Consider the following 24,836-nt stretch of genomic DNA (forward strand, 5'->3'; position numbering starts at 1 on the left):
TAACAATGCGGAGGGCTCCGTATAGCTCCACATTGACAAGATTGGTTGATGGTAGGTAGGGGGCGGGAGGTCCTGTATAAACACAAACTCACTTCCTTGACAACTTCCTTGACAACAGCTGGGCGAAGCGCTAGAAGCGTGAATGCTTTGACTTCTGCCGCTCCTCCTCATCACTCTATTATTATTACTACATGGAGGCCGTACCTGGCAGCTAAAAACTCAATTGCAGCACACAGCACGTACAAGTTTGAACAAAAAAAAACATACAAATCTGCAAGGATGGGAGCTGAAGGATAGATTGTAATCTGGGAGTTGAAACAGATCAGATGGTATTGAGAGCCATTGATGGTCTTGGAGGGAGCCGGTCAGTCAGAGTCGGAGAGACAGTCAGGTCCGCAGCCTCAGCAACGCACCTCACTGTCCCCTCATGTCCTTCTTCTTTGCTCCGGCTTTGTTGATGCTGGCTAGCCACTGCTCTCCACAACACCACTCTAAAACATGTCCTGTATACATGACATATGGTGTTTTCAGTCCTAACCATTACAGATCATGGATTTGTAATCCCACCCCTCAGCTACTCTCAGCCCATCCCACGTCTCTCTGTAGACCACCCTCTCTTGATTTCCATGGGACATACAGAACCAGTCAAAAGTTTGGACATAGCTACTCATCCAGGGTTTTTCTTTATTTGTACTATTTTCTACATTGTAGAATAATAGTGAAGACATCAAAACTATGAAATAACACATATGGAATCATGTAGCAACCAAAAAAGTGTTAAAGAAAGAAATTCCACAAATTAACTTTTAAGAAAATGCACACCTGTTAATTGAAATGCATTCCAGGTGACAACCTCATGAAGCTGGTTGAGAGAATTGCCAAGAGTGTGCAAAGCTGTCATCAAAGCAAAGGGTGGCTATTTGAAAAATCTCAAATATAAAATATATTTTGATTTGTTTAACACTGTTTTGGTTGCTACATGATTCCATTAAACTTTTGACTGGTACTGTATATGTTTCAGCTGTGCAGTGATGTCTTACATATGATGTCTAACTCACTGTGTAAGTTAATTTGACCAGTACTGTCCCCTTCTCAGTTGCTTGGGTCTGCCTAACTGCCGTTTAGGTCCTGTGGTACATATTTCAGTCCTTCAGACGTCCACAGATGCATTCTTTTTATATTCTATTGTTTATGTCCGTTTATGGGAAATGCATAATCAAGACTAACATAACTATTTTTTTGTTGTTGTTGATCAGGAGAGACACTACATAGGTTAATTTGTCCAGTCCCATTGTCAGTTTGGCAGTTGCTTAGGTCTGCCTAACCGCCGTTTAGGTCCTATGGGTTTGCCAGCATGTCTTTTCCTGTGTGAATGAAGGTTTGCTCTACAGCTGAAGCGCTTCCCACATTCAGTGCACAGGTATGGTTTCTCTCCTGTGTGAACTCTCTGGTGGATTTTGAAAGTTCCTTCTCTACTGTACGTCTTCCCACAGATGGAGCAAAGGTATGGCTTCTCTCCAGTGTGTGTCAGTAAATGACTTTTTAAGTCGAAATTTTTCATGAAGCTCTTTCCACACACAGGGCAGCTGTAGGGTCTCTCTCCAGTGTGTGTTCGCTGGTGAATTTTGATGTAGCTTTCATTGACGAAACACTTCCCACAGTCAGGGCAGGAGTAAGGCTTCTCTCTGACATGCTTTAACTGGTGGTCTTGGATTAGCCCTTTCTCAGTGAATTCCGCCCCGCAAAGGGAGCATTGGTAAGAAGGCTTCTTTCTGGTGTGAGTTTTCAAGTGTTTCTTTAGTGCTGGTAGAGTTTGGCACACCTCCCCACATTCTATGCAGTTATGAAATGTCTTAGCTGTGTGGTTCTCCTGGTGTTGTTCGGGTTCTCCTGATGTAGAGGGACTCTCCTCTCCAGCGGACCACAATTTGGGGTTCAATCCTGCATTGAAGACACAGCGTGAGATAATGTGAAGTCAGTGAAACCAGCATGTGCTTCATGAAGAAGTCAGAAAGTCCCAGGGAAATGCAGTCAAACGTTACTAGGACATACATTCTCTTTTCAGAACTACTCAACATTTAACAATCTGATAAAACAGTGAACATTTAAAACGTCTTATGTCTGAAGTATATTTTTTCACAATAAACTCCAGCTGAAAAATCTTTCCATAGTCTGGGACACTAATTTAAGACTTCTTCTCACCTCTGTGTGTTTTCATGTGTGTTTTCAGATGTCCTTTCTGTGTGAATCCCCTGCCGCACACAGAGCAACAGTGAGGTTTCTCTCCTGTGTGTGTTCTCATGTGCCTCTTCATCTTCATGGCGTCAGATAGTTCTTTCCCACACACTACACAGCCGTGAGACTTCTTAGCTTTGGGATTCTTCTGGTGTTGTACAGCTATTCCTGATGCAGGAAAGAAAGACAGTGGCCATGTCCGAATACCCATACTAGCGTACTACATACTTAAAACTGCATACTCATTTCGGCCGTTTGTTCTAGTAGAATTCACGCGTATTAGGTGACGCATTTGGAGTACTATTTTAGAAATGTCACATACTATAACACTTTATTTTTCGCATACTATTTAGTACGCTAGCATGGGTATTCGGACACGGCCGCCGTGTCAGTTTACTAGTGAAAGGCCAATGTGTAAAAAATAAAAAGAGTGAGTTATCACTGGTCACATTCCACGCTGACTGCATGGCAGATCTGACGACACATGGATAGGTGTTTAACATAAATATTATCATCAAACCACATCATATGATATGGCAATCTGACACCCGACTGTGCAGTCGATGACACGGCACGCAACCATTGGTTGATGCAATGCAACATCAGCAATGTGGTTGAGTTTTACATTGTAACATCACTAACGTTGAGCTGTGGTAAACTTAGTGTGATAAACCATATTCTCAAGTCACTCAAACCACTTACGCTACACTCTTGCAGTCATGGTTTCCAACATGGCTGCTCACACACAAGATTCTGATGTAATCTTTTTTAAAAGGATATCTGTGGCTTTTCACCTGCGTCAACTTTCGGATGTGTTTTGAGTAAGTCTTTCTGGTAGCACAGCTCTCCACAGACAGACTCGTAGACGTCTCTCTCTCTGTGTGTCCTCTGGTGTAGCATCAGGTCATAGGCAGAGGGGGACTCCTGTCCACAGCCAAGGCAGCGGTGAGACGTGGTGGCTGTGTTGGGGTTCTGCTGATGTTGTTCAGGTTCTCCCGATGTAGAGGTAGTCTCCTCACTGCCGTGGCAGGAGGCAGGACTCATTCCTGTGGGGGGAAAATAATATACAGGTAACTGCCAAAATAAAGGAAGCACTTGAGTAAATGAGGGATACAAAGTTTCCCACGGTGAAGGGTTCTGGCGGCTCTGTTATGGTGTGGGGTGCATTTTCCTGACATGGTTTAGGTCCACTCAACCCCTTAGAGACCAAGGTAAACGCCAATAAATACACAGCCATTCTGAGTGATGACCTTCAACCTACGGGGAATCATTTCTATCCTGACGGGTGTAGTCTCTTCCAGGATGGCAACGCCCCCATAGGATGGCAACGCCCCATAGGATGGCAACGCCCCATAGGATGGCAACGCCCCCATAGGATGGCAACGCCCCCATAGGATGGCAACGCCCCATAGTATGGCAACGCTCCATAGGATGGCAAAGCCCCCATAGGATGGCAAAGCCCCCATAGGATGGCAACGCCCCATAGGATGGCAACGCCCCCATAGGATGGCAACGCCCCCATAGGATGACAACGCCCCCATCCACAGACACCAGTGGTCTCTGAATGGTTTGATGAGCATGAAAACGATGTAAACCATATACCATGGCCGTCTCAGTCACCAGATCTCAACCCTGTGGAACACTTATGGGAGATTCTGGAGCGGTGCCAGAGCCAGCGTTTTCCACCACCATCAACAAAACACCAAATGATGGAATTTATCAAGGAAGAATGGTGTCGCATCCCTTCAATAGAGTTCCAGACACTTGTAGAATCTATGCCAAGGTGCAGTGAAGCTGTTCCGACGGCTTGTGGTTCGATCCCCGGGACCACCCATACACAAAAAAAATGTATGCACGCATGACTGTAAGTCGCTTTGGATAAAAGCGTCTGCTAAATGGCATATTATATATTACTATTATTATTATTGTAGAATATATGCCAAGGTGCAGTGAAGCTGTTCCGACGGCTTGTGGTGGCCCAACACCCTATTAAAGACACTTTATTTAGGTGTTTCCTTTAGGTCCAGAACTATGGTAGTATAGTTGAGTGTGTCCCAAATGGCACCCTTTTCCCTATGGGCTCTGGTCAAAAGTAGTGCACTGTATAGGGGATAGGGTCCCATTTAGGACTAAATCTTCATGTTCTTTAATAGCATCATTTCCTAGCCACTTACCGAGTTGAGGAGGATCCCAAGTAGGTACTTCTTCACATTTAATCAAACCACCAACTTCCTCTTCTTCCTCCCTTTTCTCCTCCTCTTCCTCTTTCTCCTCCTCAGTGTCGCCACGCTCTCTCTTTACAGTGTATGTTTGCTGGTGTGCAGTCATGGTATGCTTCCCAAATGGCACCCTGTTCCTTATATAGTGGGTCCTCTGGTGTAGCATGAGGTCATAGGCACCAGGGAACTCCTGTCCACAGTCAAAGCATCGGTGAGACGTCGCGGCTGTCTGATGATTCTCCTGGTGAGACGTCCTGGCTGTCTGATGATTCTCCTGGTGAGACGTTGCGGCTGTCTGATGATTCTCCTGGTGAGACGTCCTGGCTGTCTGATGATTCTCCTGGTGAGACGTCGCGGCTGTCTGATGATTCTCCTGGTGAGACGTCCTGGCTGTCTGATGATTCTCCCGGTGTTGCTCAGGTCCTTCTGATGTAGAGGTAGTCTCCTCACTGCCGTGGCTGGAGGCAGGACTCATTCCTGTGTGGGAAAGTAACATGGATGTACTAATAGAGCAAATAGGTCAACAACTAGAGTAGTGTAGGTTGAGTGTATCCCAACTGAATCCCTATTTCCTTTATAGTGCACTACCCCTATGGGCCCCAGTCAAAAGTAGTGCACTGTGTAGGGGATAGGGTGCCATTTGGGGCCTATTTTGTATGTTTTTAAAGGCATCCTTTCACCGCTACTTACCGAGCTGACGAGGATCCCAATGACCTACCGCTCCTTCAGAATGTATCAATCCACCAACTTCCTCTTCTTCCTCCTCGGTGTTGTCACTCTCTCTCTCTACGGTGTGTGTGTTCTGGTGGGCAGTCATATTTCCCTGCTGAGTAAAGCCCTTGCCACAGACAGGGCAGGAGTAAGGCTTCTCTCCTCCTGTGCGGACTAGCCGGTACACCTTCAGGTTCTCTTTGTGGGTGAAGTTCTTCCTAGATGCAGAACGTCGGTAAGGCTTCACCCCTAGGCGGATCTGTTGGTGTCTGTGTAGTTTATACGAGGTAGGGAACTCTTCTCCACACTCTCTGCAGCTGTGCGTCTTCTTGGATTTGTGTTCGGACTGGTCCTGTTGTTCAGGTTCTCCTGAGGTAGAACTTTCCGCCTCACTGTCAGAGTGATGGCTGCAACTCTCTCCTGTGGGGATATAGGAAGAGTCCGGTCAGTCTAGCTCAATTGGGAACATCATTAGAGGCCCAATTCCACACCCTATGTACTTGTCGAGACCTGATAGGTTTAAGCAACATGGTGATGTTTCCACCTGACCTATCAGAGGACAAGGGGCAGCTTTTTCTCAAGTGGGATCTTATTGGACTATCAGCATGAACTAATAAAGCCTTCTTAATGCTCTTGGTGATACAAAAGCAGTTTCCACAGAGATGGTATATGCGTCCCAAATAGCACTCTGTTCCCTATTATAGCATCAATGTAGTGGGAATAGTAAAGGGAATAGTTTGCCATCTGGTCTTTGCTACATGGGACAACTATTGAAAGGTATTGCACTCACCAGTATTAATCTGACCCCAAGGTTCATGATCATCTTCAGGCTCCTCTTTGAATACAATGTTAAATCTTTGGACCATCTCGGGACCCTGCAGTCGCTTGCTGCTCTGGTGTTGCTGGTCACCATGGTTACAGTCAGAACCCAGCCATTTTGACTGTTGATGTTCGTCAAACTATAAAAAGCCAAGGTGAGAGCACATCACAAATTGTATCGATAATGAATATTAAGCTTTGTTACGGTCCTAACAACTAGCCTAGTTAGGGTTGATAAGTTATTATTTTGAGATAACTAGCTAGCTAGCTAACTAACTGTCCTGACAACTTATCGACTTATTCAACTCTGACAAGTGAAGTTGCATAGCTAACGCGTTAGTTAGCTAATTTAGCTAGCTAGTTAACGTTAGCAAACTAATAAGTTAGAGGTTGTCTTCTCACCTCATGCATTGTGAATGGACTTCAAATATCTCGAGGAAGACGTTGTTGTGCCAGAGCTATTCCAGTCTCTTGCTGTGCTGTGAGGGAGAAATGTTAGCTAGCGATAGCGCGCAGCTACAACTGGGCTACTGTAAGTTAGTTCCTAAACTGGCAGAGGCGTTAACCCCGCGTTTCATAGTTCCATACGTTAGCTAGTCCAGTCAGTGAATAATACTTACCATAGCCGTATCATAAATGTTATCTGGTGATATTAGCTGTATGTAACTAGCTACAATGCTTTGAAGTGAGATAAATAAACTTGTTCGTTAACATCAGCTAGCTGCATTACTACTTCCGGGTTTGGTTTACGTCGTCTTCTTGGTGTGCATTAGTAAATCAAATCAAAATCAAATCAAATTGTATTGTTCAAGTGCACATACTTTGCAGATGTTATCGCAGGTGCAGCGAAATGCTTATGTTTCTACCTCGAACAGTGCAGTAATATCAAACAATACAAAACACACATTTTGTAAAAAATAAAGAAATTAAGAAATATCAGAACGAGCAATGTCCGGGGCTGGAATGTCAATGTATATATGTAATGGTGTGTATAGACAGTATATTAAAAGAAAAGGTGTGTATAGCATTAGTTATATAGGATGAGCCTTGGCTAGAATACAGTATATAAACATTATTAAAGTGACCAGCGAAGGCAGCAGTCTGTACGATGCAGGGTAGAGTACCAGGCAGGGTACTGGGCAGCAGTCTGTACGATGCAGGGTAGAGTACCAGGCAGGGTACTGGGCAGCAGTCTGTACGATGCAGGGTAGAGTACCAGGCAGGGTGCTGGGCAGCAGTCTGTACGATGCAGGGTAGAGTACCAGGCAGGGTGCTGGGCAGCAGTCTGTACGATGCAGGGTAGAGTACCAGGCAGGGTACTGGGCAGCAGTCTGTACGATGCAGGGTAGAGTACCAGGCAGGGTGCTGGGCAGCAGTCTGTACGATGCAGGGTAGAGTACCAGGCAGGGCCAGTCTGTACGATCCAGGGTAGAGTACCAGGCAGGGTGCTGGGCAGCAGTCTGTACGATGCAGGGTAGAGTACCAGGCAGGGTGCTGGGCAGAGGCTGGCTAGTGGTGACTAATTAACAACCTGATGGCCTGGAGATAGAAGCTGTTTTTCAGTCTCTTGGTCCCAGCTTTGATGCACATGTACTGTCACCATCTGGGCTGGAGGGGAAAGACAAAGTCCAAAGCCTGTAACAATATATCAGTATACAAAGTAGCCTACTGACACTGTTTCTTAAATCACATGTTTTATAGATAAGAGTAATAAACCGATAAGATGTTCATCCCCAATGCTAATTTATTCCATCATGACATGCTTATGATCAGTGAGTAATATTTCACTAGTGGTCTGTAAGTCACTGTGGATTTCTTGGCACCATAAATAACATCAATTAAGTGAAATAATATACAGACAATTAAAATGGTGTCAAGTAAAGAATGTGTTGTTTGACTAATTAGTTATGACCAACAGAAGCTTTGTGCAGAAGGGCCCTAGTTTTGTTGTTACAAAATATATCAGGAACAAAACACGTAACAGACAGACAAACAAGTGGAGGAGAAAATAACCTGTCTGAAGAAGATGGCTTCTACCGGTAGTCATTTATTTAAAAAAAAAGTGTTGTCCTTCAGACATTCACAGATGTATTGTTTATATGAAAGGTAGTAAACCATTTATGCATAGCTTGGTGCTCATAATCAACTGTAACATTACTAACATCACTTCTAACATGTTTTGTTACGTGATTTTGTTGCTTGAAACTCTTTCCACACACAGGGCAGCTGTAGGGTCTTTCTCCAGTGTGAGTTCTCTCCTGACTTCTAAGCCCCGATGCTGTAAAGAAACTATTCTCACACAGAGCAGTGGTAAGGCATTTCTCCAGTGTGCGTTCGCTGGTGAATTCAAATGTTGCTTCCACTGACAAATCTCTTCCCACAGTCAGGCCAGAGGTAAGGCTTCTCTTTAATATGCACTAACTACTGGTCTTCTAATTGTCCTTTCTCAGTGAATTGCTTCCCACAAACAGAGCATTGGTGAGACTGGTTCTCTCCTTGATGAGTTCTCATGTCTATCCGTGGAGCTGGTAGGTGAGTCCTCCTAGCTGTGTGGTTCTCCTGGTGTTGTTCAGGTTCTCCTGATGTAGAGGGACTCTCCTCACCAGCAGACCCCAACCTGGGATTCAATCCTGCATGGAAGAGGTTGAAGCTGAGATGAAGTTTTTTTTTTTTTTTTTTACATCAAACTGACAAATGTATTTTCATAGTCTGGCTCAGAATAATTTAAGGCAGCGTGAGATGAAGTTTTTATATTATTTTTTACATAAAACTGTCTTTCCATTGTCCGGCGTTGGGCTAAGGCTTCTTCTCACCTTTGTGTGTGTTTTCAGATTTCCTTTCTGGGCGAATCCCCTCCCACACACAGAGCAACAGTGAGGCTTCTCTCCTGTGTGTGTTTCCTTCTGTAACCTTAGTGTATATGGGCTTGGCAGTTCTTTTCCACACGTTGAACAGTGGTGAGATTTCTTTTGCTTTCTCCTGGTGTTGTGCGGGTGCTCTTATTGTAGAGGGGTTCTCCTCAACAGGGTACAAACCAAGAGGCTCTTCTGCAGGAAAGAAAGACTCAGTGTGAGTTTACGAGTAATCAGTCAAAAGGTCAGTGGTTACATTCGGATTCTCTACCCTTGTGCACTTGCACACTCCCCCCTAATGTATTTAAAGGAATGGATTGGTGGAAGTAATATGATGGAAACTCCCTCCAGCCATGCTTTAAATGCACGAGGGGGGCGTGAAAGAGGGTAGAGAATGGGAACGCTGCCAGTGTGTTTCTTTGATGTGAAGTGTTACATGATGCAACGTCGCTAATGGTGAGCTGTGATAAACTAAGTCTGATAAACTTTCAGTCACTCAAACCACTTACTTCCACCTGGGTTGGGGTCAATTGGAATTTAAGTCAATCAATTCAGGAAGTAAACTGACATTCCAAAATAAATAAAAAGACAAGGCATCTATTTCCAATGACTTCTCAATAAACTGAAAGGTATCATATATATTTTTTTCAGTTTTTCAATTTTACATTCAAATCACTTCCTGAATTGACTGCCTTCAATTCAAATTGACCCCAACCCTGACTTACAGTCTAGCAGTCATGGTTTCCGTCACAAGTTCTTACACCCAGAATAACATGTAGAATCTCACCTAATCTAATTAAATAGGATCTCAAATCAAATCACATTTTATTTTTCACATGTGCCGAATACAACAGGTGTAGACCTTACAGTGAAATGCTTACTTACAAGCCCTTAACCAACAATGCAGTTTTAAGAAAGAATACCCCAAAAATTCACAAAAAAATACAATATAAAATAATATGAAATAAAAGTAACAAATAATTAAAGAGCAGCAGTAAAATAACAGTAGGGAGGCTATATACAGGGGGCACCGGTTAGTCGAGGTAATTGAGGTAATATGTACAGTGGGGGAAAAAAGTATTTAGTCAGCCACCAATTGTGCAAGTTCTCCCACTTAAAAAGATGAGAGAGGCCTGTAATTTTCATCATAGGTACACGTCAACTATGACGGACAAAATGAGAAAAGAAAATCCAGAAAATCACATTGTAGGATTTTTAATGAATTTATTTGCAAATTATGGTGAAAAATAAGTATTTGGTCAATAACAAAAGTTTCTCAATACTTTGTTATATACCCTTTGTTGGCAATGACACAGGTCAAACGTTTTCTGTAAGTCTTCACAAGGTTTTCACACACTGTTGCTGGTATTTTGGCCCATTCCTCCATGCAGATCTCCTCTAGAGCAGTGATGTTTTGGGGCTGTCGCTGGGCAACACGGACTTTCAATTCCCTCCAAAGATTTTCTATGGGGTTGAGATCTGGAGACTGGCTAGGCCACTCCAGGACCTTGAAATGCTTCTTACGAAGCCACTCCTTCATTGCCCGGGCGGTGTGTTTGGGATCATTGTCATGCTGAAAGACCCAGCCACGTTTCATCTTCAATGCCCTTGCTGATGGAAGGAGGTTTTCACTCAAAATCTCACGATACATGGCCCCATTCATTCTTTCCTTTACACGGATCAGTCGTCCTGGTCCCTTTGCAGAAAAACAGCCCCAAAGCATGATGTTTCCACCCCCATGCTTCACAGTAGGTATGGTGTTCTTTGGATGCAACTCAGCATTCTTTGTCCTCCAAACACGACGAGTTGAGTTTTTACCAAAAAGTTATATTTTGGTTTCATCTGACCATATGACATTCTCCAAATGCACTCTAGCAAACTTCAGACGGGCCTGGACATGTACTGGCTTAAGCAGGGGGACACGTCTGGCACTGCAGGATTTGAGTCCCTGGCGGTGTAGTGTGTTACTGATGGTAGGCTTTGTAACTTTGGTCCCAGCTCTCTGCAGGTCATTCACTAGGTCCCCCCGTGTGGTTCTGGGATTTTTGCTCACCGTTCTTGTGATCATTTTGACCCCACGGGTGAGATCTTGCGTGGAGCCCCAGATCGAGGGAGATTATTTAGTGGTCTTGTATGTCTTCCATTTCCTAATAATTGCTCCCACAGTTGATTTCTTCAAACCAAGCTGCTTACCTGTTGCAGATTCAGTCTTCCCAGCCTGGTGCAGGTCTACAATTTTGTTTCTGGTGTCCTTTGACAGCTCTTTGGTCTTGGCCATAGTGGAGTTTGGAGTGTGACTGTTTGAGGTTGTGGACAGGTGTCTTTTATACTGATAACAAGTTCAAACAGGTGCCATTAATACAGGTAACGAGTGGAGGACAGAGGAGCCTCTTAAAGAAGAAGTTACAGGTCTGTGAGAGCCAGAAATCTTGCTTGTTTGTAGGTGACCAAATAATTATTTTCCACCATAATTTGCAAATAAATTCATAAAAAATCCTACAATGTGATTTTCTGGAAAAAAAAATTCTCAGTTTGTCTGTCATAGTTGACGTGTACCTATGATGAAAATTACAGGCCTCTCTCATCTTTTTAAGTGGGAGAACTTGCACAATTTGTGGCTGACTAAATACTTTTTTTCCCCACTGTAGATGTATGTAGAGTTATTAAAGTGACTATGCATAGATAATAAACGTAATGGAGGGGGGGGGGGGCAATGCAAATAGTCTGGGTAGCCATTTGATTACATGTTCAGGAGTCTTATGGCTTGGGGGTAGAAGCTCTTTAGAAGCCTCGTGGACCTAGACTTGGCGCTCCGGTACCGCTTGCCGTGCTGTAGCAGAGAGAACAGTCTATGACTAGGGTGGCTGGAGTCTTTGACCATTTTTAGGGCCTTCCTCTGACACCGCCTGGTATAGAGGTCCTGGATGCCAGGAAGCTTGGCCCCAGTGATGTACTGGGCCGTACGCAGTACCCTCTGTAGTGCCTTGCGGTCGGAGGCAGAGCAGGGACTATGTTGGTATTACAGACTCAGACAGGGAGAGGTTGAAAATATCAGTGAAGTCACTTGCCAGTTGGTCAGCACATGCTCGGAGTACACGTCCTGGTAATCCGTCTGGCCCTGCAGCCTTGTGTTGACCTGTTTAAAGGTCTTACTCACATCGGCTACGGAGAGTGTGATCACACAGTCGTCCGGAACAGCTGATGCTCTCATGCATGTTTCAGTGTTACTTGCCTCGAAGCGAGCATAGAAGTAATTTAGCTCGTCTGGTAGACTCGTGTCACTGGGCATCTCACGGATGTGCTTCCCTTTGTAGTCTGTAATAGTTTGCAAGCCCTGCCACATCCGACGAGCGTTGGAGCTGGTGTAGTACGATTCGATATTAGTCCTGTATTGATGCTTTGCATGATTGATGGTTCGTCGGAGGGCATAGCGGGATTTCTTATAAGCTTCCAGGTTAGAGTCCCGCTCCTTGAAAGCGGCAGCTCTACCCTTTAGCTCAGTGCGGATGTTGCCTGTAATCCATGGCTTCTGGTTGGGGTATGTACGTACAGTCACTGTGGGGATGACGTCATCGATGCACTTATTGATGAAGCCAGTGACTGAAGGTGTACTCCTTAATGCCAACGGAAGAATCCCGGAACATATCCCAGTCTGTGCTAGCAAAACAGTCCTGTAGCTTAGCATCTGCTTCATCTGGCCACTTTTTTATTGACCGAGTCACTGGTGCTTCCTGCTTTAGTTTTTGCTTGTAAGCATGAATCAGGAGGATAGAATTATGGTCAGATTTACCAAATGGAGGGCGAGGGAGAGCTTTGTACGCATCTCTGTGTGTGGAGTAAAGGTGGTCTAGAGTTTTTTTCCCTCTGGTTGCACATTTAACATGCTGGTAGAAATGAGGTAAAACAGATTTAAGTTTCCCTGCATTAAAGTCCCCGGCCACTAGGAGCGCCGCCTCTGGATGTGAGAGCTAGCCAGGCAGTTTTACAGGAATTATTTCATAAATAGTTTAAATTAACTAGACAAGTTGTAAATGCAACAAGTACTAATATTGTATGATATAATAGCAGTCACAGCTTTCCAATAAAAATAATCTGAGACATTTATGGTCTGTTTACATATATTTTAGAGGCTATTTATACGGAACATTTGTATAAAACCCGTATAATAGGTATTTATAATTATATGACAATATTTTAGGTTGACTAATTTATTAAACCATTTCTGATACATTACATGCTTTACTTTTCTTTTCCTGCATCAGTAAAACAGGAAATGCATCACCTCTGCCTCTACTGCCATTCATTCCAATTAGACTGGTTTGGATTTCTCCCTGACCAAGATGGCTGCCATTTTGGCACCACTATGGAACTTTGAGGGTTTTTGGCATTTCCCCTCTAGTAATTTAATAGGATCTCTATGGTGCCAACTAGTTAACTACCTAGCTGACGCTAGCTCACCTCATGCATTGTAAATTAACTCAAAAATATATTGAGAAGGACGCTGTGCTTGAGTTAATCCACCATTGCTGGCTTTGCTACGAGTACAAAATGTTGTTCTTTCCCTGTTGCGTTCAGCTCAAAGAAAGGTTATGTTAGCTAGTTGCAAGCTAATGTTAGCTTAGCTAGCTAGCTACTTTACTACTTCCACGTTTCCTTTAGGTCCTCTCCTGCCTGTACATTACTGCCACTGTCTGAGCTGGAGGGAAAGACAACAGGAGTCATAACCAGAGAAAAGCAGTTTCTCTCCAAATGCTCATTTATTAGTCATGACATGGTTATTATCAGTGAGAAACATTTCACCAGTGGGCTACAAGTCACTGTGGATTCATTGGCACCATCACAGCATCGAGGAAGTTAAATAATAATGAAAATAAACATTTACCAAAAAAAAAGGACAAAAAAAATGCTTCCTTTTTGGTGATCAAAATATGTTGCTTGATGAGATGAGTGAGAGTTAGCATGATTATCTTACACTGATCAGAGATGGCGACAACACACACAGACACAGCTTCAGCAAGAAGAAGAACTCTACCTACTAAAAGACAAAGTCGTGGTTAATTGTCCCAGTACTGCCAGTCCTGCATCTCCATATCACTCTCCTCCTTGGGTACTTTCTTGGACATCTGAGCCCTGGCTAAGTGCTTTGGCCTGTCCATGGTGGCTGACTGCTTAGGTCTGCCTAACTGGCGGGTCGGTCCGATGGGCTTGGCGTCATGGGTCCGCTGGTGCTGATGGAGCCCTTGCTTACGGACGAAGCTCTTCCCGCATTCGGTGCACTCGTGGGGTTTTTCTCCTGTGTGTGTTCTGAGGTGGACTTTGAGGTCAAATTCCCTGGGGTAAGTCTTGCCACACACAGGGCAGATGAGACGCTTTTCTCCTGAATGAGATCTCATGTGGTTGTGTAATTCTGGGACGTCTGAGTATTCCTCGCCACATACTAGGCAGCTGTGAGATTTGATGGCTGTGTGGTTCTCCTGGTGTTGTTCAGGTTCTCCCGATGTAGAGGGACTCTCCTCACCAGCGGACCAGGAACTGGGATAATCTCCTGTGGGAAAGAAACAATGTGAGAGAACATCAAGTCAGTTTAGTTGAATGCCAATCTGTTGTGTGATTAGTAGCAAATTTGAGCTATTTCAGGCACCCTATTTCCTATTTGTTTTAATGCCATTTAAAGCCCTATTTCCTATTCGTTTTAATGCCATTTAAAGCCCTATTTCCTGTTTGTTTTAATGCCATTTAAAGCCCTATTTCCTGTTTGTTTTAATGCCATTTAGTTTTTTTCCTCTGTAGTCCACACACTATTTGTAGCTTGCAAACCAGGGTCCTAACACTTCCATTCATGTTTTACATGCAACATGCTAAATGTTAAGCTGTTAGGAGTGTAGGCGGTCGTCATCAATCATGATTAATCAATAATAATTATTAATCAATGATAATATAAAGGGTTCTCACCTGTGTGCACTTTCTGATGCGTTTTTAAATTTCCTTTCTGCGTGAAACTCATCCCACACACAGAGCACTGGTAAGGCCTCTCTCCTGTGTGTGTTCTCATGTGTCTCTCCAGGTAATATGTTTGAGGGAACTCCTTCCCACAGTCTGGGCATCTGTGAGTCGCCTTAGCTCTCCTCTGTCGGCGTTCAAGTTCTCTTGATGCAGAGGGACTCTTCTCCCCTTCAGAACAGTGAAGCCGCTGATGAATCTTCAGATAGCCTTTCTGAGTGAAGCTCTTTCCACAGACTGAGCAAGGATGCTTCTCTCCAGCGTGCGACTTCTCGTGTGTTGTCAGATTTCCTTTTTGAGTAAAACTCTTCTCGCACAGAGAGCAAAAGTAAGGCTTCTCTCCTGTGTGGGATCGCTGGTGGACTTTCAGTAATGCTTTATGAGTGAAGGTCTTCTTACACACACAGCAGGAGTATGGCTTGTCTCCAGTGTCTGTCTTCAAGTGAACCTCCAGAACTTTCTTTGAGGAGAACTCTTGTCCACAGCAGCAGCCAAGCTTGTCATCCGGGTCTGTTTTAATCTGTTCAGAATGTTTCTTCTGGTGGTGGTATCTCAAACTACATTGATGAGTGAAGCCCTTCCCACACTCAGAGCAGGTATAAGGCTTCTCTCCTGTGTGTGTTCGCTGGTGTGTTTTCAAAGCTTGTCTAATAGTGAATGTTTTCTCACACACAAGGCAAGTATAAGGCTTCTCTCCTGTGTGGGTTCTCATGTGTATTTGTAGTGCAGATAATGTTTGGCAGTGTCTCCCACAATCTGGGCATGGGTGGGTCTTTTTCTGCCTTGTTCTGCGTATCATCTGGTGTTGTTCAGGTTCTCCTGGTGTAGAGGGCTTCTCCTCGCCTGCAGGGTGATGGCTGGGACTCTCTCCTGTGGGGATGAGACAGGACAGATATAGTCAGTGGGGTCTAAGTTTTATTGTACATACCTACTGGGTTTCCCCATTATTTTACACCACCTCCCGTGCTGCTCCCATTCTCAGATTTATGGCAACACACAAGACTGAGCCCCAAATCATGCCACCCTATTCCTTATAAAGTGCACCACTTTTGATTAGAGCCCCATGGGCCCTGGTCAAAAGTAGTGCACTATATTTTTTTCGTAATTTTTTTAAACCTTTATTTAACTAGGCAAGTCTGTTAAGAACAAATTCTTATTTACAATGATGGCCTACACCGGCCAAACCCGGACGACGCTGGGCCAATTGTGCGCCACTCTATGGGACTCCCAATCACGGCTGGTTGTGATACAGCCTGGAATCGAACCAGGGGGTCTGTAGTGACGCCTCAAGCACTGAGATGCAGTGCCTTAGACCGCTGTGCCACTCGGGAGCCATAGGGAATAGGGAATAGGGTGCCATTTGGGAATCATCCCAAGTTAGCCTGGCTCCAGCTACCAACCTGTATTATCTAGTTCCCAGTCTTCTTCCTCTTTGACTATGATATTAAATGTTGGTGTTTCACTGTTGACGTCCAGACTCACAGTAACTCTCTCCTGACCCTGTGGTGTGTCTTTCTGATCACCACGGTTACTGTCCTCCTGGTGACCATGGTTACTGTCCTCCTGGGCACCGTGGTGGTTACTGTCCTCCTGGCCATCATGGTTCCTGTCAGGACCCGGGAAAACCGTGAGTTGGGGTTCAGTGGAGCAGGATGGAGACAGGCTGGACAGGTCTTCAGAGTCCTATGATGAAGAGTGATAGCGCAGTTTTAACAACAAACTAGCTACATTAGGAAAGATAGCCTCAGCAATATGACACCATCCGTAACATCAAGGCAATGTTTCTGCTTGTTATAGAAAATACAATTTCTCAGTAAAGAAACCGTACCTACTAAGTATACCTGGTTTAACAACTATCAATCAATGCAAACCAAATTACACCAGCTAATTTTCATTGGATTTTCATTCACCTAGCTAGCTAGTGCTGGTCAGTTAGCTAATGTTAGCTAACGTTAGCGACCTACTAGAAAACAAATCACGTCAGCAAGCAACAACAACATAGCTAGCTAGTAATGATGTTGCTTGCATTCATTGTACTCTACAAAATAATGAGCAACTTGATTTGCTAGCTAGCCACAACATTTGGAATAGCAACCACCGAGCAGTTTGCAGAGCAATAAAGAGATGTGGCTAGCACACGTTCTGAGTCTTACCACGTCCATTGTGAATCAATCCCTGAGCTAGCTAGCTAACTGTTAGCTAGAAAGCTAGTTAAATTTGAATTTAGAATGATGACTGCCAATGTTGTTGGTTGTACCCTTGCGTCTCGTTGGATGTAGCCGGCTGGGAAATACCAACAACTGAGAATATTTAATCAAAAAGTACTGTATTGTTTTTTATAAATATCTCTGCTAACGTTACAATGTTTTGAAGTTAAATATAATGGTAAATAAACTGTCAAACTCTCTTTGGCTTCTTACTTCCGGTTTAGGTTATCTTTTGAGTGTGCAATAGCGCCAACATGCGGTCTGGAAGTTAAAGGCAATAGATTACAGGTCTCTTGCAGTGGTGTAACGTACTTAAGTAAAAATACTTTAAAGTACTACATAAGTAGTTGTTGGGGATATCTGTACTTTACTATTGATATTTTTGACTACTTTTACTTTTAGTCCGCTACATTCCTAAAGAAAATAACGTACTTTTTACTCCATACATTTTCCCTGACACCCAAAAGTACTCATTCCATTTCGAATGCTTAGCAGGACAGGAAAATGGTTCAAATCACCCACGTATCAAGAGAATATCCCTGGTCATCCCTACTGCCTCTGATCTGGGGGACTCACTAAACACAAATGCTTCTTTTGTAAATTATGTTTGAGTGTTGGAGTGTGCCTCTGACTATCCATACATTTAAAAAACAATGCCTTCTGGTTTGGAATGTGAAATGATTTATACTTTCACTTTTGATACTTGAGTATATTTTAGAGATTACATTTACTTTTGATACTTAAGTATATTTAAAACCAAATACTTTTAGACTTTTACTCAAGTAGTATTTTACTGGGTGACTTTCACTTTTACTTGAGCCATTTTCTATTAAGGTATCTTTACTTTTACTCAAGTATGACAATGGGGTACTTTTTCCACCACTGGTCTCTTGCAACCTACAGGTAACTGCCAAAATAAACGAAACTCTTGAGTAAATGAGGGAAACAAATTATGTTACGTGTAGGATGCATTTTTCCTGGCATGGTTTTGGGAAACTCTGCCTTAGAGCACCTGTCAAACTCATTCCGCCGAGGGCCAAGTGTCTGCGGGTTTTCGCTCCACCCGTGTACTTGATTGACGAATTATGGTCACTAATTAGTAAGGAACTCCCCTCACCTGGTTGTCTAGGTCTTAATTGAAAGGAAAAAACAAAAACCTGCAAACATTCGTCCCTCAGCGGAATTAGTTTGGCACCCCTGACTTAGAGGGCAATGTAAACATCAATAAATACAGCCATTCTGAGTGATCACCTTAAACCAGGGCTTTCCAACCCTGTTCCTGGAGAGCTACGGTCATGTAGGTTTTTGCTCCAACCTTAATATAGCGCACCTGATTCTAATAATGAGCTGGTTGATAAGCTGAATCAGGTTGTTACAACTGGGGTTGGAGCGAAAACCTACAGGAAGGTTGCTCTCCAGGAACAGGGTTGGAGGGCCCTGCCTGAAACCTATGGTGAATAATTGATATGCTGATGGCAGTGACCTCTTCGAGAATGACAATTCCCCCATCCACAAGGCACGAGTGGTCACTGAATGGTTTGATGAGCATGAAAACGATGTAAACCATATGCCATGGCCGTCTCAGTCATCAGATCTCAACCCAATTGAACACTAATGGGAGATTCTGGAGCGGCGCCAGAGCTAACGTTTTCCACCACCATCAACAAAACAACAAATGATGGAATGTATCATGGAAGAATGGTGTCGCATCCCTCCAATAGAGTTCCAGACACTTATAGAATCTATGCCAAGGCGCATTGAAGCTGTTTTAAAACACTTTATGTTGGTGTTTCTTTTATTTTAGCAGTTACATGAAGCTATCTGACCCCTTCTGAAATCAAATGTTTTACAGATCCTTTTCTGTGTTTGCAAACATTGCCGCACGAGGGCGATGTGCGAAAATTGGTGGAAGAATAAGGGGGAGTTATTTCAGAACGCCAGCAAAAAAAGACTATTTACATTTTAGCAGATGCTCTTATCCAGAGCGACATACAGTGCATACATTTTTTCATACTGCCCCCCCGTGGGAATCGAACCCACAACCCTGGCGTTGCAAACGCCATGCTCTACCAACTGAGCTACATCCCTGCCGGCCATTCCCTCCCCTACCCTGGACGAATTGTGCGCCGCCCCATGGGTCTCCCGGTCGCGGCCGGCTACGACAGAGCCTGGATTTGAACCAGGATCTCTAGTGGCACAGCTAGCACTGCGATGCAGTGCCTTAGACCACTGCGCCACTCAGGAGCTTTATGAGTGCATTTCACACTACTTTTGGATTATAATTGGATTTTAAGGCTTGTATGAATGTCCTGCTTAATATAATGTTTGTGTCATCGCAAATCAACTGCATTGTACTTAAAAGACACTTCAACTTCAACCAGTAAAATGGCTCTTTGGCTAGCTTTTGCTACAGGCTATATCAATGAGCGTTAACATTCTAGATAACAACTGCTGCATCCACAATAGTTATTTTTGCAAAGATCACAACCAAATATAATCTTAGCGACTGTTCAAGCAAGAATCAAAACATAATTGTAAGCCTATAAGAACCCCCAAAAGTTATTTTGTTTAGAAGTAATAAAAACGTAAATTTAGGCTATGTTGAATGGGAGCAGACAGCGATGGCTTTTCTTACTGCCGCCAAGAGTCGCGCATCTGTGACGTGTGTGTGTCGTGTACTGGAAAAGGGTCTATAGATAAGGGTAATGAAGAGAGTGTAGTGTATTAGGATTATGCCTTTGTTAAATGTTTTTCATGAAGAAATGGAATGTTGTTTATCTTAGTTCAAATGTAGCAGTTGTAGGGTGACGCCCCAGGGGGGATAGGTGATTGGACGAAAGAGGGAGCCACCCATATTTTTGCCATTGTTTATAAGTATGAGCTAGACAAAGAGGCGGCAGAGGCATTCAGATTAATTTGGGAAGGTGCTTCTCCAGACACCGCGGGTCTGTAACTTATGCTGTAAACTTGTGATATTAATAAAAGCTTCTAATCAAGGTGCAGCCTAAGCGGACTCTTTGATTGACAGCAATAGCCACCAACAGCCGACGGGACACGACAAGAGAAAGCAGTTTTTCCCTTAATGTTCATTTATTGGAACATGGGATTATATGAAATGCAAGTCATTTCTTAGTATCACGATAGCTTCAATAAGTAAAATAAGATATTTCAAAAAACACAAGGACTAAAATGCAATAGCTTCATTTTGATTGATTAAAATAGGCACAGGATTACAACTAGTTAGTATGATTATCTTACACAACACAGTGGACTTTATTGTACTGTTCACAACACACACACACAAACACGTGCGTGCATACGGACACCCGCACACACAAATACACACACACACACACTAAGCCAGAAAGAAGAACGTATCTGTATAGTCATAAGAGGCATAGTGGATGTCCCAAATGGCACCCTATTCCCTATATAGTGCACTACATTTCAGCAGAGCCCTATGGGTCCCATATGGGCCCAGATCAAAAGTAGTGCACTATATAGGGAATAGGGTGCCATTTGGGATGAAGATATGGGCCTAGCCCCGTGTTTAAAGGTGCCAGTACTGCCAGTGTTCTCTCTCCATGTCCGGTAAGGGCATCGGTCTCTCATATTTACATTGATAGATGTATTTTTTGCTTAGCTCTTCCCACCCTGGGTGATTGGTTGGACCTTCCGCTACTAGAGCCCATACTGGGTGGTCTGCCTAACTGGCGGGTCGGTCCCATGGGCTTGGGAGCATGTGACCGCCGGTGTTGTTGGAGATTGTTTTTCCGGCCGTAGGTCTTCCCGCATTCACAGCACTTGTACAGTCTCTCTCCTGTGTGCATTCTGAGGTGGACACTGAGGTCGTTTTCCCGGGTGTAACTCTTGCCACATTCAGGGCAGAGGAAGTGTTTTTCTCCCCTGGGGGACATGGTGGATTTCTGTGGTGCCGGGAGGTTGTGGGTTCCCTCCCTCTGTGGTGCCGGGAGGTTGTGGGTTCCCTCCCTCTGTGGTGCCGGGAGGTTGTGGGTTCCCTCCCTCTGTGCTGCCGGGAGGTTGTGGGTTCCCTCCCTCTGTGGTGCCGGGAGGTTGTGGGTTCCCTCCCTCTGTGGTGCCGGGAGGTCGTGGGTTCCCTCCCTCTGTGGTGCCGGGAGGTTGTGGGTTCCCTCCCTCTGCAGTGCCAGGAGGTTGTGGGTCCCCTCCCTCTGCAGTGCCGGGAGGTCGTGGGTTCCCTCCCTCTGCGGTCCCGGGAGGTCGTGGGTTCCCTCCCTCTGCGGTGCCGGGAGGTCGTGGGTTCCCTCCCTCTGCAGTGCCGGGAGGTCGTGGGTTCCCTCCCTCTGTGGTGCCGGGAGGTCGTGGGTTCCCTCCCTCTGCAGTGCTGGGAGGTTGTGGGTTTGTGGTGCCGGAAGGTTGTGGGTTTGTGGTGCCAGAAGGTTGTGGGTTTTTGTTGCCGGTAGGTTGTGGGTTCCCTCCTTGCCAATCTGATTCAGGCATCGTTGTGGTTTCCCAACATTGTGTCTGTTGTCTGGAGGTTGTTTAGCTGCTTCTGAAGAAGTCGCCCTGATGTCCGGCAGCAGCAATCTGGGATCCCGGTCTGCAGACAGACAGATGGACAGAGAGAGAGACTGAGACAGACAGACTCGATGCAACAATGTTATTGTTAAGGTGTGGTTGAGTCTACTAAGACATGGTCTAGATGTTGTAAACAACATGGTTTTGATCACTGACAGTTTGTTAGTAGTCCATCATGATGTATCAATGGTAAAGGAGGACACTCACCTGTGTGCACTTTAAAATGCGTTTTGAGATTCCCTTTCTGGTTGAACCTCATCCCACACACAGAGCACTGGTAAGGTCTCTCTCCTGTGTGTGTTCTCATGTGTCTCTCCAGTTTGTTTGCTTGAGTGAATTCCTTCCCACAGTCCGGACACTTGTGAAACCTCTTTGCTCGCCGTCGTTCCTCTCCCCCAGAACAGTTGAATCGCTCGTGGGTCATCAGGAGTCCTTTACTGATGAAGCCCTTGCCACACTCAGAGCAGAGGAAAGGCTTCTCTCCTGTATGTGTTCGCTGGTGGACTTTTAATGTATACTTGTTAGAGCAGGTCCGTCCGCACACGGAGCACAGGGGCTTCTCCTCGGTGTGTGTTCGCTCGTGGGCTTTCCAAGCCGGTTTGTGATAGTAACCCTTGCCACAGAAAGAGCAAGAGTGAGGCTTCTCTCCTGTGTGAGATCGCTGGTGTTCTTTTAACGATTCTTTATTGAACCTCTTGCCACATACACAGCAGGTGTAAGGCTTGGCTCCAGTGTTTGTCTTCAAGTGAACCTCCAGAACACACTTTGAGGAGAACTCTTGTCCACAGCAGCAGCCAAACTTGTCATCTGGGTCTGTTTTAATCTGTTCAGAATTCCTCTTTTGGTGGTATCTCAAACTATCTTGATGAGCGAAGCCCTTCCCACACTCAGAGCAGGTATAAGGCTTCTCTCCTGTGTGTGTTCGCTGGTGTGTTTTCAAAGCTTGTCTAATAGTGAATGTTTTCTCACACACAAGGCAAGTGTAAGGCTTCTCTCCTGTGTGGGTTCTCATGTGTATTTGTAGTGCAGATAATGTTTGGCAGTGTCTCCCACAATCTGGGCATGGGTGGGTCTTTTTCTGCCTTGTTCTGCGTATCATCTGGTGTTGTTCAGGTTCTCCTGGTGTAGAGGGCTTCTCCTCGCCTGCAGAGTGATGGCTGGGACTCTCTCCTGTGGGGATGAGACAGGACAGATATAGTCAGTGAGACTGAGTCAGACTCAGTGTGCATTTGCATACCTACCGGGTTTCTCCCTTATTTTACAACTTCTCCTGTGCTTCTCCTGTTGTAGGATTTATGGCAACGCTATCCAAGATGGCTCCCCAAATGGCACCCTATAAACCATAGGGTTCTGGTAAAGAGTAATGGACTATATAGGGAATAGGGTGCCATTTGGGACTCATCCCAAGTTAGCCTGGCTCCAGCGACCCACCTGTATTATCTAGTTCCCAGTCTTCTTCCTCTTTGACTACGATATTAAATGTTGGTGTTTCACTGTTGACGTCTTGACCCTGCGGTGTGTCTTTCTGATCACCACGGTTACTGTCCTCCTGGTGACCATGGTTCCTGTCAGGACTCGGGGACACCGTGGATAGAGACAGGCTGGACAGGTCTTCAGAGTCCTATGATGAATAGTGACAGTGCAGTTTTAACAACACACTAGCTAGTTACATTATTAAAGGTAGATTTAGCAATAAGACACCATCGTAAATAGCAAGGCAAATGTTTTGCTTGTTATGGAAAAGACAACTTATCTTTGAAAGAAACCTTTCCAGCTAAATATAACTGGTTTAACAACTATCGGTGTACACATCACTGACAATCTGAAATGGTCCACCCACACAGACAGTGTGGTGAAGAAGGCGCAATAGCCCACACAGGCTGAAGAAATTCGGCTTGGCCCCTAAGACCCTCACAAACTTTTACAGATGCACAATTGAGAGCATCCTGTCGGGCTGTACCACTGCCTGGTACAGCAACTGCACCGCCCGCAACCGCAGGGCTCTCCAGAGGATGGTGCGGTCTGCCCAACGCATCACCGTGGGCACACTGCCTGCTCTCCAGGACACCTACAGCACCCGATGTCACAGGAAGGCCAAAAATATTATCAAGGACATCAACCACCCGAGCCACGGCCTGATCACCCCGCTATCATCCGGAAGGCGAGGTCAGTATAGGTGCATCAAAGCTGGGACCGAGAGACTGACAAACAGCTTCTATCTCAAGGCTATCCGGCTACCACCCGGTTACTCAATCCTGCACATTAGAGGCTGCTGCCCTATATACATAGACATGGATACATAGCCACTTTAATAATGGAACACTAGTCACTTTAATAATGTTTACATACTGCTTTACTCATTTCATATGTATATTCTGTATTCTATTCTACTGTATTTTAGTCAATGCCACTCCAACGTTGCTCGTTCTAATATTTATCCATTTCTTAATTCCATTATTTTACTTTTAGATTTGTGTGTATTGTTAGATACTACTGCACTGTTGGAGCTAGGAACACAATAATTTCGCTACACCCGCAATAACATCTGCTAAATATGTGTATGTGACCAATAATATTTGATTTGATATCAACCAATGTAAACCTAATTACACCAGCTACTGTTCATTGGATTTTCATTCACCTAGCTAGCTGGCCAGTTAACTAGCTACCTTACTAGAAAACAAAATCATATCAGCGAGCTACAACATTCCTAGCTAATACTGATGTTGCTACCATTCACTGTACTCTATAAAATACTGAGCAACTTGATTTGCTAGCTAGCCACAACATTTGGTACAGCAACCACCGAGCAGTTTGCAGAGCAGAAAAGAGATGTGGCTAGCACACGTTGAGATTCTTACCTCGTCCATAGCTACGGGAATGAATCCCTGAGCTAACTACCTAGAAAGCTAGTTTAGTTGTACATTTATTATGCTGACTGGCAGTGTTGTTGGTCGTAACCTCGCGTCTCGTTGGTTGTAGGCTGGGAAATACCAACGCCTGATGCTATTTAATCAAAAGCAACGGTCTTTTATTATTTTTTTCTGCTTAAGTGTTTTGAACGCTGATGTGTTATAAGTGAAGTTTGGTAAACTGTCGAACTCTTGTCTGCCTTCCGACTTCTGGTATGAGGTTGTCGTTTGAGTACGCTTTAGCGCCGCTATGCGGTCTGGAGGATAAAGACAATAGATTACAGGTCTCTTGCAACATAGCAATCTGATCGTTTCTGAAATCAA

General features: G+C 44.5%; 3 protein-coding genes across 3 annotated transcripts; all 3 read right to left on the reverse strand.

Annotated features, from left to right (window-relative positions):
* Positions 1 to 1,191: 1,191 nt before the first annotated feature.
* On the reverse strand, positions 1,192 to 6,718 carry LOC311126666 (uncharacterized protein). The gene is made up of 8 exons (XM_084200655.1): positions 6,605 to 6,718; positions 6,387 to 6,463; positions 5,956 to 6,124; positions 5,145 to 5,585; positions 4,410 to 4,931; positions 3,030 to 3,281; positions 2,203 to 2,403; positions 1,192 to 1,941 (listed from the first exon to the last, which is right to left on the reverse strand). Exons 2-8 carry the CDS (start codon positions 6,393 to 6,395, stop codon positions 1,295 to 1,297), a joined length of 2,241 nt encoding a protein of 746 aa, XP_084056781.1. The 5' UTR covers positions 6,396 to 6,463; positions 6,605 to 6,718; the 3' UTR covers positions 1,192 to 1,294.
* Positions 6,719 to 13,570: 6,852 nt separating this feature from the next.
* On the reverse strand, positions 13,571 to 17,230 carry LOC311126674 (uncharacterized protein). Its single transcript, XM_084200666.1, has 4 exons — positions 16,990 to 17,230; positions 16,237 to 16,519; positions 14,789 to 15,706; positions 13,571 to 14,381 (listed from the first exon to the last, which is right to left on the reverse strand). Exons 1-4 carry the CDS (start codon positions 16,996 to 16,998, stop codon positions 13,891 to 13,893), a joined length of 1,701 nt encoding a protein of 566 aa, XP_084056792.1. The 5' UTR covers positions 16,999 to 17,230; the 3' UTR covers positions 13,571 to 13,890.
* A 2,889-nt stretch (positions 17,231 to 20,119) lies between these two features.
* Positions 20,120 to 24,661, reverse strand: LOC311126677 (uncharacterized protein). Its single transcript, XM_084200669.1, has 4 exons — positions 24,462 to 24,661; positions 23,032 to 23,221; positions 21,808 to 22,770; positions 20,120 to 21,622 (listed from the first exon to the last, which is right to left on the reverse strand). Exons 1-4 carry the CDS (start codon positions 24,468 to 24,470, stop codon positions 20,658 to 20,660), a joined length of 2,127 nt encoding a protein of 708 aa, XP_084056795.1. The 5' UTR covers positions 24,471 to 24,661; the 3' UTR covers positions 20,120 to 20,657.
* Positions 24,662 to 24,836: the final 175 nt, after the last annotated feature.

Source organism: Coregonus lavaretus (assembly GCF_964263955.1).
Source record: "Coregonus lavaretus genome assembly, contig: HAP1_SCAFFOLD_514, whole genome shotgun sequence".
Taxonomy (NCBI): Eukaryota; Metazoa; Chordata; class Actinopteri; order Salmoniformes; family Salmonidae; genus Coregonus; species Coregonus lavaretus.